The sequence below is a fragment of the Microcaecilia unicolor genome, chromosome 11 (genome assembly GCF_901765095.1).
Source record: "Microcaecilia unicolor chromosome 11, aMicUni1.1, whole genome shotgun sequence".
NCBI classification, from domain to species: domain Eukaryota; kingdom Metazoa; phylum Chordata; class Amphibia; order Gymnophiona; family Siphonopidae; genus Microcaecilia; species Microcaecilia unicolor.
The window spans coordinates 174,501,996-174,516,625 of record NC_044041.1 but is presented as its reverse complement, the minus strand read 5'-3'; the positions used below and the strand labels follow the sequence as shown (position 1 = coordinate 174,516,625).

Below are 14,630 nucleotides of genomic sequence, written 5' to 3'. Positions count from 1 at the left end.
TAGTTCCATCTCCTTTATCATTTTGGTTGCTCTTTTTTGAACCTTTTCTAATTCCACTATATCTTTTTTGAGATACAGCGACCAGAATTGAACACAATACTCAAAACTGCAGTCACACCATGGAGTGATACAGAGAAATTATAGTATTTTCAGTCTTATTCACCATCCCTTTCCTAATAATTCCTACCATCCTGTTTGCTTTTCTGGCTGCCACCGTACACCGAGCAGAAGATTTCAGCGTATTATCTACAATGACACCTAGATCTTTTACTTGAGTGCTGACTCCCAAGGTGGACCCTAAAATCAGGTAACTATGATTCGGATTATTCTTTCCAATATGCATCACCTTGTTAATTGTTCTCACCTCACTGATATAGAGTGTAATAGAAACAGAATTGCCATACTAGGTCACACCAAAGGTCCATTTAACCAGTATCCTGTTTGCAATAGTGGCCAATACAAGGTCACAAGTATATAGCAGAATACTAAACAGTAGGAAGATTCCACGCTACTTACTTCCCAGGGATAAGCAGTGGCTTTCTCCTTGTCTATCTTAGTAACAGTTTATGGACTTTTTCTCCAGGAACTTGTCCAAACCTTTTCTAAACTCAGTTACACTAAGGGATCCTTTTACTAAACGGCAGTAAGCCCAACATGGGCTTACTGTTCGGCAATCCGGAACTACCGCCAGCCCAACACGGGCGCCGGAAGTACTTCCACCTCCAGCAAATGGCATTTCTGGCACTAGTGGAAATATTTGAAAAATATTTCCGCAGGGGTTACCAGTGGGTTAGCGTAGAAGTCCTTACTGCCACCTCAATGGGTAGTGGTAAGTGCTCCTCCCCCCCTCCCCCAAACGGCCATGCGATAAGAGCAATCTTACCATATGGTGATGTCTTTTTTCAGCCTTTTTACCCGCTGCAGTAAAAAGGGCCTCAGTGTGTGGCAAAAACGGCCCCCACCACAGGGCCTTTTTTACCACAGGAGCCCCGACCCCTTACTGCAGTGGGTTGCAAAGCTTAAGTGCTGAGCGAGAAATATTTAACATAGTAAATACTGGCATATAAAGACCTGTACAGCCCCTCACGTCTACCCAACAAGGTGGCCAGAGTGGTATCTGACACTCTGCACAAGTTTCACTTCGTCAAGATTAAACACTGGCATCATGATCAGGGCAGTCGGCAACTTGCCAACCTCATACAGTATATGATGCAGTCTTGGAAAATACCACAATACCATCGTTTTCAACCCTAATAATATCTTCCCCTCCCCCACCGCTGACTGCCATCATTTATATCGACTTTATGATTCCACCCCTCCCCCCATAAAGGTAAGCAGCACCTGACATTTTATTTTTCTATTGTGTTTGTTTATTATTATGTATTGTTATACCCCTCATAGAATTTTTGAGGGAGGACTGTGCATTTTCAAACTACAATAAATAAATGTATTTAGTAACTTCATGGTGTATTCCCAGGGGTGTCCAACCTTGGCCCTCGCTAGGCTGAGTTTTCATACAAAGGAGGCAGTGAATGTAAATAGATCTCATGCATTCTCATTGGGGAAATCCTGAAAACCCAACTGGATTGCGGCCCGCACGGACCAAAATTGGACACCCCTGGGGTATCCCGTAGTCTTTGCAGTTTTTAAGAGTAAACAATTTATTCATTTCCACCTGTTCCACAGTACTCAGGATTTTGCAGACCTCTATCATATCTCCCTTCAGCTGTCTGCTCTCCAAGCTGAAAAGCCCTACCCTTTTAAGCCTTTTCTCATATAAGAATTGTTCGAACCCCTTACATCATTTTGGTTGTCCTTCTCTGTACCTTTTCTAATTCCATTCTGTTACTGAACATACAGCAGGGACAGAGGCTGGAGTAAATCTTTGTGTAAATGGGTTTTAGAGAAACAAGCTACAAAAACAGAATAGACTTAACCTATGACATTTAAATATTTTTTTTTTAATTTAAAACATATTATAAACCATAAAAACGATCAATCCTCCCTTTCCCCGTAGCCAGGCCCTCTCTGAACTTTCTACGGTTTAATTGGTGAACTTACCAATGATCCTATTCTGATTTTAGATCAGGCCTAGTTTCATGACTTTTCTCTCCCCCCCCCCCCCCCAACAAAAAAATGCATTCCAGTATCCCTAGTACCAATTCCAAACCTGAGTAGCAGGAATCAGAAAGTTCAAAATACAAGCAACAGCTGAAACTCTCCAGAAATTGGGCCATTCAGCTGGCAAGTGGATAGCAGGACAAAGAATCTTTCAGGGTTACTATCCATGCCTACTTTTCTTTCCCCTTCAACCTCACTGACCTCTACTAAATATCTCTGCCAATCACCATCAGCTGCTCCTGTGACAGTCCATTTCCTAAAGATGCTTGATAGGTCCTCAGCCTGCTTCAGAGCCATCCTTGCTATTCTTTAGTTTACAGTGACACCTAGTGGCACGGGAAAGGAAAGCAGAACTATGTTTGTAAGGGCAGAGTGTTACAAGTTCCAACTTGCGTTCCTTCCTTGCCTGCAGTGCTGCGGCTCGAACCCACAAAGAGACCAAGAGAGCCAACTGGAAGTTTTCTTAATGTACCATTAAATTCTTGCGAGACTGAGTGGGGACGGGTTCAATTCTTGCGGGGATGGGGAAGATTCCAGTGGGGAAAGCGGGAATGGGTAAGATTTCTGTCCCCGTGCAACTCTCTAGAGCAGAGAACAGATTTAAGTGAAATAAATGATACTGCCCCTGTACCTGTTCACCTATATACCCTGGTATCTGCACTAAACTGCAGCTTGTGTGCAACTTTCACCCTCTCCTTTCCTGGGAAGGAAATCTCTCCTTAGAAAAGCACAGTCAGTATCCCCCCTTCCTCTTCCTATGGAAGTAAAGTCAGCTCAGGATGTGGAATGAACTGACTGGGTATCTGCCCAGCTTTATTTACAGAGAGAAAAACTTTCTAACATCAGATTATAACAACTGATTCCTTGTGCACAAATGCCACTTCCACAAAGGGTGCTCAGGATACAATAAAATTAACAAAGATTTTAATTATAATTTTGCACTGCAGGAAATCAGCTCTTGTTCTCCATTACGACTATAACATTTCTCTTTTTGCTCCATCATGTTCTCATCTTGGTGCTCCCTGATGGAGACAGTGCCTGGGCTCAATGCCATTGGCACACTTGGATAAGTAGCCTCATGGCATGGCTCCATTTCAGGGCAGGGGCTTGGCAGCTCTGACACCAAGGGACCACAGAGAAGTTGTTTTTTTTTTTTACAACCCCAAATCTGTAAAATAATCCCTGTCAACCCCCCCCCCCCCCCCCACACCTCATTTACACTAGCTCACTTACTAGAAGCCACTGTGAGACCCCTGAAACTCAAACCTGTCCTCCCTATTTTTAAAGGCAACAATTAACCCAGGAAAGAACTTCTCTGTGACTTGCAGCTGCCTGCCACCTACCACCCCATGACAACTTTTCATTATTCTTTATTTTGGATAGGTGGCTTAGACACTGTAGTTGAAATACCTGTATCAGAGCCAGCCATAAGATAGGGAAGTCTCCTTCCTATGACAGAAGGACAAGCTGGCTCTGAGGTGACTTCAGAGTGCTGGTTGTAGCTAGCCAAATGGCATGGGTAAAAAGAGGTCTTCTGCATCCCACAGGTTACTTGGTGGCAATTTGATATTCCAAGCACTGATGTTCCTCTCCTAGCTTTTCCTGTCTCACTGTCTACTTATTTTCTGAGAAAGGACAAGTATTTATTAGAAATCTCATAAAAGGCTTTTAAAACCCAAAGGAATGTCTGGCCTTCCTGAGGATGGGTGGGTGGCTGGTGGCTAAAGAACTGGTATTTTACCAGTCACCTCTTCCTTCTTCTCATCTTCCTCCTCTTCCATATCTTCTACCTCCTCGGGTTCTTCTTCATCAAAATAGCTCTCCTCCTCATCTCGAGTAACGATGTCCAGATTATCGAAGTTAGGATTGTCATCCACCTCGCTGCAGGGACAGGAGAGGGGAAATCATCAGTGATCAGGGCAGTCATCCAAACTTTCCACATCGGTAAGACTCTTCCTCCCCCCCCCCCCCAACCACCCCAGCTACTGCAATCAACCCACCATGCCCTGTGCAGCCCACCTGTGGGGGATAATCTCTCAGTGCATGCTCTGTTCTCTCCGCCTGCCTTTTAACATTCAAGACTTCTCCGCACTTGACCTTTTCCTGCTATTGACTTCTAGGCATAAGACAAATTTATGGAGGATGTTTAATGACTTCTAGTTAACATAAGGTCTGGGATGCTGCTTCTCCTTAAATGATGCACACAGGATAGTGGATGGGTGAATTTACACATGTACTCTCTCTTTACAGGCTTTGTGTAAACACTGACTGCTTCCTGCTGCTGGAGACAGACAGAGGTCTGTCCAACCCAGCAGCTTTTGTTATTTGCTTGTGATATGTATTATTTTTTATGATATGTATTTTCCTTGTTTGGCCAGCAGATGGTGTGTGTCCTCTGCTTTTAAGCTGCTGCAGAGGTGACTGTTTCTATCCAACCTAAAGGGAAAGGGACTTGATATACTGCCTTTCTGTGGTTACAATCAAAGTGGTTTACATACTATATAAAAGTACTTATTTTCTACCTGGGGCAATGGAGGGTTAAGTGACTTGTCACAAGGAGCTGAACTGTGAATCGAACCCAGTTCCCCAGGATCAAAGTCCACTGCACTAACCACTAGGCTAATCCTCCAAGTCTTGAAGGAAAGTAACCTGCACTGCTATTGGTCAGATACCCCATTGTGTTAATGCTCTGTTAATGTTCACAAATCTAGCCAGAATATGCTGCAAATCTTAGAGAGGGAGAGTGGAGAGTAAAGATCTCTGCACCTGTGAGTAGTTATACTCCTGAACTCTCCAGGTGCTACGCAGGTAGTAATAAACTGTGTAGTTAGTTTAAATGTTGAAATCTGTTGAGTTACCTGTTGGTCACTGTTCCATTTTTCTGATAATAAACCTATTAGTTTATTAGCTCTGCTGTCCTGGACCGACTATGGTGTTTTGTGTTTTTGGTCTGTGGGCGTTTTCTAGGAACGGTAGGACCCTGGGATTGTGGCCCCAGTGTCCTTGAAAATACCGGGGAGATAACTTGTGGGTGAGACTATGTGCAGTGCAATGGGGGGGACCAGTGTACAGCATGTGCACAGGTGCAGGCGGGTCTGAGCAGTGCTGGGACTGACTCTTTGAGTGGCCACAGGGCTAACCCCAGGTGGGTGCTAGAAATTTCGTGACAAGTGGGATTTATTAATCACCTTTATGAAGACATTAACCCAAGGCAATATACAGCAGGTACAGGTTAACATAAAACTTACAATTTTTTTAGCATAACAATAGAAAAATGGCCAAATATAAGCATAAATATAAGCAATGAGGTAAACATGGAAACAGCAAACTGAGGGCCCCTTTTACTAAGTGGTGGTAAGCCCAATGCGAGCTTACTGCTCGCTAAACAGGAAGTACCACCGTGCTACCGCTGCGCTGGAGTGTACCCGGCAGTAATCAGGCAGCATGGCGGTAAGGGCTCCCCTCGAAATGGCCGCTCAGTAAGTGCTTTACTTGCCGCACTTTCCTGCCATTTCCTGCCAGAAAGAGAGACTTCCCTTTCACCTGCTGCGGTAAAAGGGACCCCGAATGCTAGTAATAAGACTGCCATGAAAACAGTATCAGAAATTAGGGTTGCATTTCTGAAGTAAGCTGTGAAAACTGTAAGGCTGTTTATAGATATTCTACAGGCTGTTTCAGAGTCTTTAAATTTGTAATTTGTCAATTTTTATTTTGTATTTCTTATCTTTTCATTACTTTTTATTCTTCAATTTATTTAGGACTGCATTTCAACTAAAAATCATAATTGCGATTAATCACACGATTAAAGGTGTATTATTTATTTCTTCCCCCTTCCCCCACAAGCTCCCCTGGTCAATGGAGGGTTAAATAACTTGCCCAGAGTCACAAGGTGCTGAAGTGTGTGTGTGTGTGTGGGGGGGGGGGGGGGGGGGGGGGGAATAATATCCCTTTAAACACATGATCAATCGCAAATAAAGTTTTTATCGAAATGCAGCCCTATCAGAAATATAAACATTTAGCAGCACAGTAAGACAGAAATATGATAAATGTCAGCAGAATATGAACAAAATTATACTAGGCAACATGGAAGAATGTTCATATAACTTAAGTGTGATACTCATGAAGTCAGCATGATACAAATGGGAAAACAAAAACGGAAACAAGATCTTCCACAGAAGGTCAGCAAACAAGCAAAGCAAAAGTGGAAGTCACCAAAAAAGACTAATGTTCAAGACAGTCAGACTAAATAATGACTGAAAAACCAATTGCAATGCCCAGCGTTATATATTAAAACATGTCCGTAATGGATTAAACCTCAATTCTGCATAAAACCAAAACCCGACACGGGCTGTTTTTCAGCACCCAGGCCTTCATCAGGGGTCTTTTAAAAACAGAACATAAGTATAAGAATATAAACAATAAAAAGATAAATACAGTATCATAGTAATAAATATATATGAATGTGAATAAACAGTGATAAGACCCAAGCAATACTGCACAGTGCAGACACCATATAAAAGCGAAAATATATATGGATATACATAATCAATTTGAACAAATGTCCATAATAGAAATAAAATCCAAATTATAGAAATGAAAATGATAAAAACTGTGATACTAAAACCATTAATAATGTGATTGGGTCTTATCACTGTTTTATTCACTTCCATGTATATTTAATTACTATGATACTGTATTTATCTTTTCATTATTATATTTATGTTCGTTTTTTTTAAAACCCTGATGAAGGTCTGTGTGTTGAAACACGGCCCGTGTCGAGTCTTGGTTTTATGCAGAATTGAGGTTTAACCTATTACGGACATGCTTTAATAAATAACGCTGGACATTGCAACTGATTTTTTGGCCATTGTTTAGTCTGACTGTCTTGAGCACAATACAAATAAAACTCCTAACAGGCACCAGATTAGAAGATATGGATATGATGCTAACACTGTTCATAAAATACAATGAAACATCGTAATAGTAGGCAACTCAATACTGAGATCTCACCCACAGTTCGAGAGCTTCTGATGACCAAAGTCCCTATATAAGGATGATCCCCCTCAAGTAGCACCTGTGTAGGTATCTTTGCTCTGCACCTCCCACACCAGCTGACTATATCTTATTCTTATTATTAAGTAATTTGCCTCTTCTTACTGGCATGGTGCCACTAAACAAAAAATAAAAGGTTGTGGAACGTCAAAGAGGCAGCAGCAAAAAGGTGACATCAGACACTCTCTGTATAGTCACACCACAGCAAACAAAATGCGATTGAAGACACACAGGAACTTCCAAGCGACAGCAGAAGTAACACATAAGATGTCTGGAACTGCTTGTGAGATATGGAGCAAAGTCTAGTTGTTAGTACAGCTGGCTGAAAGACAGGGAAGGCAGGGTTGAAATCCCATGCCGCACACGCTCCTTGTGACAGCGGGCAAGACACTTCACCCTCCACTGTCTCAAATACAAATTTAGAGGCTAATTTACTGAAGCTTTTCCCTTGTTTTGTGGCTGCGGTAAAAATGTTTAAGATATAGAAAGCCCTAAGCCCAAAAGGACAGTATAATACCTTCAGTACCTGAAGGTAATGCACCTTGAGCTCTATTTAGAAAGGTGAGCCATTAAATCTAGAACCTAAATCCAAACTCAAGCATGTTCAAATATGCTCCTCGGTGGAAAGAAATGTGACTCTACTGTGTCGACTTAGAAGGGGGGGAGGGGGAATGGAATACAGAGCTTGGGACAGTGAGCTTCATAGCTCCCAAGCAAAAGCGATCAAGGAGACTCACCTGTAGTCGAAGTCTCTGTCACGGCCATCCAGGAAGCGCTGATGCATTTGTGTGACCAGTTCTTCTCGGAGTAGAGCCTTCTCCTCACTGTCTGGGACCCAATCCTCCAGCTCTGGTTGCACCTCCTCCTCTTCATGCAGCAAAACACAAATCACGCAGAGTCAGTGTTCTCACATCACCCTTAATGCATCTCCAAAGAGCTAAACAATTTAGTAAGGCACAAACATGGAAAACGGGACAGAGGAACGGGCCACCCCCAACACCATGCTTAAATCAGTGCTGGGTAAGAGGGACAAGGCACTCCCTACTGGGGAGGTTCCTAATCAGAGGCTATCAAGCATATAAGAAGGCCAAGCTGGGTGAGACCAACGGTTTATCAAGCCCAGCGACCTGTCTCTGGCAGTGACCAATCTGGGTCGCCTGAAAGTACCTGGCAGATCCTAATGGAGAATCTCTCTTCCTCGTTGATCAATCCCAGAAGTAAGAAGTGGCGATTCTCACATCGACATGGCCAATGATCAAGGGATTTGAATTCCAGAAACACATTCAAACCCAGCTATATTTAACTGCCTTTAGCACAATTCTTCCTAATCTGTGAGTTATGATCCCAAATAGTGTCAGAAAATCCACACTTAGGATTGTGACCAAGCATCACTGGCCATGCTTCCTGTTAAGCTTGTGCTGGAACTAAGGTTCAGTCCTTCATGGGCTCCAAGGAAGGCAGGGGATGACGGCAGCATCACAGCCAATACAGAACGGATAATAAGGTATGGCTGCTAAAATGGGGTCATCCCACAGAAAGTTTGGTAAACTCCGAGATTGTATAGCTTGATTGTGTGTTGACTGACAAAATACTTCCTTAAATGTGGTATAAAATCTGCTACCTGTTAATTCTGAGGAGTGTCTCCAAGTTTTAGCACTATTTTAAAGGACAAATAACCATTTCCTATTAACTTGTTACGCATCACTCAATTTTATACAGCATTGTAACACAGTAGATGATGGCAGAGAGAGACCATATTAGCCTATCCAATCTGCCCAGTACAGTCTTACACTTTGGAGAGATGAGCATATACATTCCCATACAACACCGATTCCCCCCCTCCCCCCCAGTGCCTTTTACCTGACCTCATAGCACTTTACCCACCTCATCTGTCGCAAACACACCAAAAGTCTGTTAAAGGTGGTGGTTTAAAAGACCAATGCTTAATACAGACTTGTCCAAATTCATTCCTCAAGGGCTGCAAAGAGGCCAGATTTTCAGGATGCCCCCAATGACAATGCATGCCAAAGATTTGCATACCCACTAACTCTACTATATGCAAATCTCTCTCACGCATACTCATTAGGAATATCTTAAATATCTGTCTTGGACAAGCCTCGCTTAAGACATCACTTCTGTCATAACCATCCTATCTCCAGGCTGAAGAGACCTGGCCTGTTTAGTCTTCTTCATAATCACTCTGCAATCCTGGGTTATCAAATATTTCCGGTTTCTATATTTACTGGTACAATTAGATTGAAGAAACCTTATTATTTATAAACTGTTATTTATACGTTGTAAACGTATAAATAACACAGTGTACATGTCGGCGTTTTTTGGTTGGATATTCTCGAGTGGGATCAAGCTCCATTCAAGACATTTAAAGCTCTCCTGAAGACGCCGGGTATGGCGAAACATGGTCCACATTGAGAACTAAAGCAGCAATGCGGAAGAACCAACGAGGCTTGACTGTATATAAATAGTTACGGCGCACATGACGGTCACTTAATTTATATTTTCATTACATCGGAGCTACAAAAATTAGCAACCTGCACAAGGAAGACAGCAATCCCAGAATCTACAACCCTAAGATAGGTTGTATTTACAAATGTTAGAAGAGCCCGAAGGGGTTTCTTTGAACTAGCACTTATGGCAGGAAGGGAGGGTTTGTAGTGTAATGATGTATGAAGGACATTGTTACCAAGTGCCAAGTAAGGCCGGTGTAATGTATGAAAGCTGAGCACTATACATAATTATAAATATAACTTTATTTTAGCACAACACACACAATTAATAGCAAGAGAAAAAAGAAAAAAAAAAAGAACGAAGATAGTTTATAAATAATAAGGTTTCTTCAATCTAATTGGTCTTCTTCATTGCCATTCCACCTCCTTTATTGTTTTGCTTGTCTCTCAGTACCTTTTTCAGTTCCACTGTATCTTTTTTGAGATGGGACATTAAGAACTGTACACAGTGCCCAATACAGCAGCACTGCAACACTGATCCTCCATTTCTTTCAAATAATTCATAACATTCTACGAACATAAGAATAGCCATACTGGGTCAGACCAATGGTCCATCTAGCCCAGTATCCTGCTTCCAACAGTGGCAGAAACCCAATCAGTGGCAACATTCCATGCTACTAATCACAGGGCAAGCAGTAGCTTCCCTCATGTCCATCTCAACCACAGACTACGGAACTAGTCCTAACTCTTTTTAAATCCAAATAAGCTAATCGCTGTTACCACTTTCTACAACAATGAGTTCCAGAGCTTAACTATTCTTTGAGTGAAAAAATATTTCTTCCTATTTGTTTTAAAAGTATTTCCATTGTAATTTCATTGAGTGTCCCCTGGTCTTTGTACCTTTAGAAACAGTGAAAAATCGATTCACTTTTTCCCGTTCTACACCACTCAGGGTTTTGTAGACCTCAATCATATCTCTCTCAGCAGTCTCTTTTCCAAGCTGAAAAGCCCTAACCTCTTTAGCTTTTCCTCATATGGGAGGAATTCCATCTCCTTTCTAATTCCGCTATATCTTTTTTGAGATACAGCAACCAGAACTGAACACAATACTCAAGGTGAGGTCACACCATGGAGTGATACAGAGGCATTATAATATTCTTGGTCTTATTTTGCATCCCTTTCCTAAAAATTCCTAGCACCCTACTTGCTTTTTTGCCTGCCACTGCACACTGGACAGAAGACTGCTTGTGTGCACCGAGGTGAAGATTTCAGAGTAATGTCCACAATGACCCCAGGGTTCTTTTCACGAATGATGATGTCACATGTAAACCCCCCCCCCCCCAAAAAAAAAGAAAGATCAACTAAGAAATCGACTGACCTTCATCTTCTTCCTCCATACAGGCATCCTCCTGTTCCTGCTGCATGTGCAATCGCCTCTGGAGCACCTGCTCTTGGAAGGAGTTCATCAGGAGATCAGACAGACAGCACTGCCCTGACATGGCCCCACCACTCAGGGTCCCAGCCTCTTCCTCTGTCAGGTACTGCCCCACATAGTGCTCGTACAACAGGGGATCCCGGGACCTCATCTGCTCATCACTGAAGTAGTCCCCATCTGAGGGAGAAAGCAGACATGAAAAAACGCACAAGACATTTACGTGGAGGGGGAAGGCGCCTTGCCACTAACACAAAATCCATGTAGACCTGCAGTTTTACTTGCACACAGGATTCAAACCGCTCCAGGTTTTATATATCTGCCCAAGGTTAGGTGCAGAATTCTCTGTGCAGTTTCCACTTCTACAGGAAGCTTAAATATCTGCCAGCCCAGGAGTGGTCTTAATGCTGACTGAGAAGCCAGGACTCTGTTTTTTTGGGGTTTTTTTTTTTGTTGTTGTTGCTATTTTTAAGGTTTTGTTACAGATTTTGCCTGTCTTGAACACACAGCTAACTATTAGGTGTATGTGTGCCCTTTGGGACACAAATAGGTATGTGTCCCATTTTTATAAGTTTTAGAATGTGAAATTTATGTATGATATTGTATGTTTTACTGCTTTTTGAACTAACTTGCGTGTGCTATACTAATCAGTCTGTGTGAAGAAAGATGTGTTTGTCTTTTAGTGTAAGTTTTATCATTTATATGTGTTAAATCTTTTTACTAATTGTTTTTATAATTATCAATGTATACCATACAGTCATGTTTTACATGTTTTATTTAAATATATTTGATTATGTATTAAATATTAATGATTTTTAATTTGTTATATGTTCTTACGATTAGTTTAAGCCCCTGCGCAGCCTCTAGAAAGGCGAAACGTGGCCACATCGGGCATCATATGTCCCAGACTGATTGGAATAAAGGTTTTTCCAACAGTAGAAGATGCGTATTCTGCTTCTTGTGGACTACTTGATATTTTCTGAAGGTTATAGCTTCCTCTTTTTAGATACCGGATCATACAAAGGACAGGAGTTGGTAGTATAAAACACCAGAAGAGATTTACTTAACACCAGGCTTATATACCGTTCCATACCAGATGGTTCTCAGCAGTTTACAATAAGGGAAACCAAGGAAAACCCTTGGGAAGATAACATACTTGCCATAAGAGATGTCTGGAGCAGACAGAAAATGCTGCAGTGTGATTATTTCTTTTTTAAATTTTGATTAATAATTAATCCAATAATTGCTGAATTAACTGCAATTATCTTGCAGCCCTAGTTAATTGGCTCTTAATTGGCACAAAGGATTAATTGACCTTAAACGTTAATTGGCGCCAATTAGTAGTTGCGTGCAGAAATGTCTTACGCCCTATTCTATTACCCTGTGCCTAATTTCTATCATGCTCAACTCCACAGTGGGCATGGCCATGGGAGGAGCAAGGGCTGATCAGGGGCGTGCCTGGAAATTAGGTATAGCATTATAGAATACTATCATTATGGTGCCAGCATTTACGCAAGACTGACTGGCATACGTGTTCCTGCCTAGATAATGCGGACTTAAGTTAGTATCCTATAAAGGCAGTTCCGCGCAGAATTGAAGTTATAGAAATTGCACTTAGCCTGCATTATTGCAGAACCTAACTTTGGGCGACCTTTATTGATTCCCCCCCCCCCCCCCCCCCCCCCCCCCATGTGACCTTAATCATTTAACCCACCCGGCATGCTCACTGTTAGCTCTCTGGGGCTGGCAGCCTGTAACTCTGAGGATTACCGGACTGGGTGCAGCACAATGATAAACAATATTACAAAAGGAAGGACACAGTACATTTTACCATCAGCTAAGGTATCCTATTTTCTCTTTCATGTAAGGGTCTTTTTATTTACAATCCTCCTAGGAACAGTGATTCAGCCTGGGTAGTCACAATATTCACCACAGAGATTTTTGCTTCTACGTATTTAAAACCCCAATTCATTTTTGTATTTGGTTACCCTTGGCTAGGCATGCTTTAGCAGGTGGAAGTGAGGGCAGCATTTTCCCAGGCAAAATGTCATCCTACATACATTACCTTGGATGAGCTGCTGAAGGACTGCATAACGTCTGTTCCGTAAACGAGTTCGACTGCCTTTCTTTAGGGAGGATCTACTGATCTCCCGGCAGTAGAAGTCCACTTCATAGTCCCCTTGCAGGTGGCTGAAGCACACCAGATGCTCCTGCTGCAATGCCTTGTGGAAACGCTCCAAGAATATCATGGGCTTGGAGCGGTACAGCTCCAGCAGCATCTCCAGCTTCTGTTTCTGCGTGAAGTCTGGCTCATCCTTCTGCTGGCTTCGGATCTGTACCCTGCTACTGGCTACTGCTCTCAGCATGTCCAGCAGGGGGCCACTCTCCAACAGTTCAGCATCTCTGGAACTCTCCTCTGTTTCTGAGAGTTCAGGCTGTTTCAGAGCTTGTCCTATGTTTTCAACAGTCTCTGTTGCTTGAGCTTTAAGACACAGCTCATTGGTCACTCTCACAGTTTCCTCTTCCACAACCTTTTTGGGAAGGTTTTGGATCAGACTCCCATTGGATGGGTTACCTGCTGCCATTGCTGAAACCTCCATAGGAGTAAGCTGAGGCAAATGAGGCCAAGTATCATCTGTGATTTCCAACTGAGATTCAACCCTATTATCTATATAAAGAGAGAAAGCATTAACAAAAAGAGGAAAAACTTACAGAAGATGACAGGTAGGAAGTGTATCAAAGGAAACTTGTACTGATGCAAACCTGTATAAACTAGAAAAATATTACATTGGAACTACAATCTAGGAAAATACTGTACATCTGCATTTTTCATTTTCAGCACCCACTAGGGGTGCCACTTGGCTCCAATAATGCCAGGCAAGATTAATCATATCCTGGCTTTATTTCATTGTTTGCAGGGATCTACAGTCTTCCTTCCCTTACACATTGTAATGGAAAAGTCAGAACCACATGTCCAGAGACCAAGTCACGTGCATTTGACTGCCCTTATACTCTGAGAACACCTCTTCACACCCGTTCAAGGATCCCACATCTCCCCTCCCCCATGGCCTGGCATCTCTCCCTCTCTCAAACCCCAACTCCCCAGACTGGCATATCTCTTCCTCGCCCAAACTCCAACCCCTGTCAGGCATCCCTCCTTCTCTGAAATCCCAAACCCCACGCAGTGTCTGGGATCTCTCCCTCTCTCAAACCCCCAGCTCCCCTATCCGATATCATTCCCTCCACTCCCCCACCTTCAAACTTGTGTTTGAAGTCACCAACCAAAGGCGCCGCCGGAGGACACAACTTCCTCTTTCCAGCGTCACGCCCTCCCTGACGCGACTTCCTGTTTCCAGCAGGGCGGTCCAAAAGGGAGCAAAAGACCAAGAAGAGCAGATTGGAAGACGGCATGACGTCAAAACCTTGAAGCCACTTAGGTCAATCTATGTTTACCCTTCCCCGCGCCGCCGTCTCGTTCTCTGCGTCCACTCAAAACTGCTGCATCCACGTTGTTGTCTTGTTCTTTTTTGTTGGTAGCAATCTCATTTATATGTTCAAAC

General features: G+C 42.7%; 1 protein-coding gene across 3 annotated transcripts; it reads right to left on the bottom strand.

Moving 5' to 3' along the window:
• Positions 1 to 2,015: 2,015 nt before the first annotated feature.
• CCDC97 (coiled-coil domain containing 97) lies at positions 2,016 to 14,396 on the bottom strand. Of its 3 annotated transcripts, none has more exons than XM_030219590.1 (5): positions 14,325 to 14,396; positions 13,136 to 13,738; positions 11,017 to 11,250; positions 7,911 to 8,040; positions 2,016 to 4,002 (listed from the first exon to the last, which is right to left on the bottom strand). In XM_030219590.1, the coding sequence occupies exons 2-5, from the start codon at positions 13,668 to 13,670 to the stop codon at positions 3,843 to 3,845; spliced, it is 1,059 nt and encodes a 352-aa protein (XP_030075450.1). In that variant the 5' UTR covers positions 13,671 to 13,738; positions 14,325 to 14,396; the 3' UTR covers positions 2,016 to 3,842. The 3 variants fall into 3 exon arrangements, with proteins under 3 accessions (XP_030075450.1, XP_030075449.1, XP_030075451.1); XM_030219589.1 differs by lacking the exon at positions 14,325 to 14,396 and adding an exon at positions 14,014 to 14,213; XM_030219591.1 differs by lacking the exon at positions 14,325 to 14,396 and adding an exon at positions 13,834 to 13,960.
• Positions 14,397 to 14,630: the final 234 nt, after the last annotated feature.

What these genes read in the sequence shown, in the direction of transcription:
- CCDC97 (XM_030219589.1), bottom strand. An exon ending in CCTTCAGCAGCTCATCCAAG is followed by an intron (nt 11,251 to 13,135) that starts GTAATGTATGTA and finishes TTTCTCCCTCAG; the next exon opens with ATGGGGACTACTTCAGTGAT. An exon ending in TATGGAGGAAGAAGATGAAG is followed by an intron (nt 8,041 to 11,016) that starts GTCAGTCGATTT and finishes TGCTGCATGAAG; the next exon opens with AGGAGGAGGTGCAACCAGAG.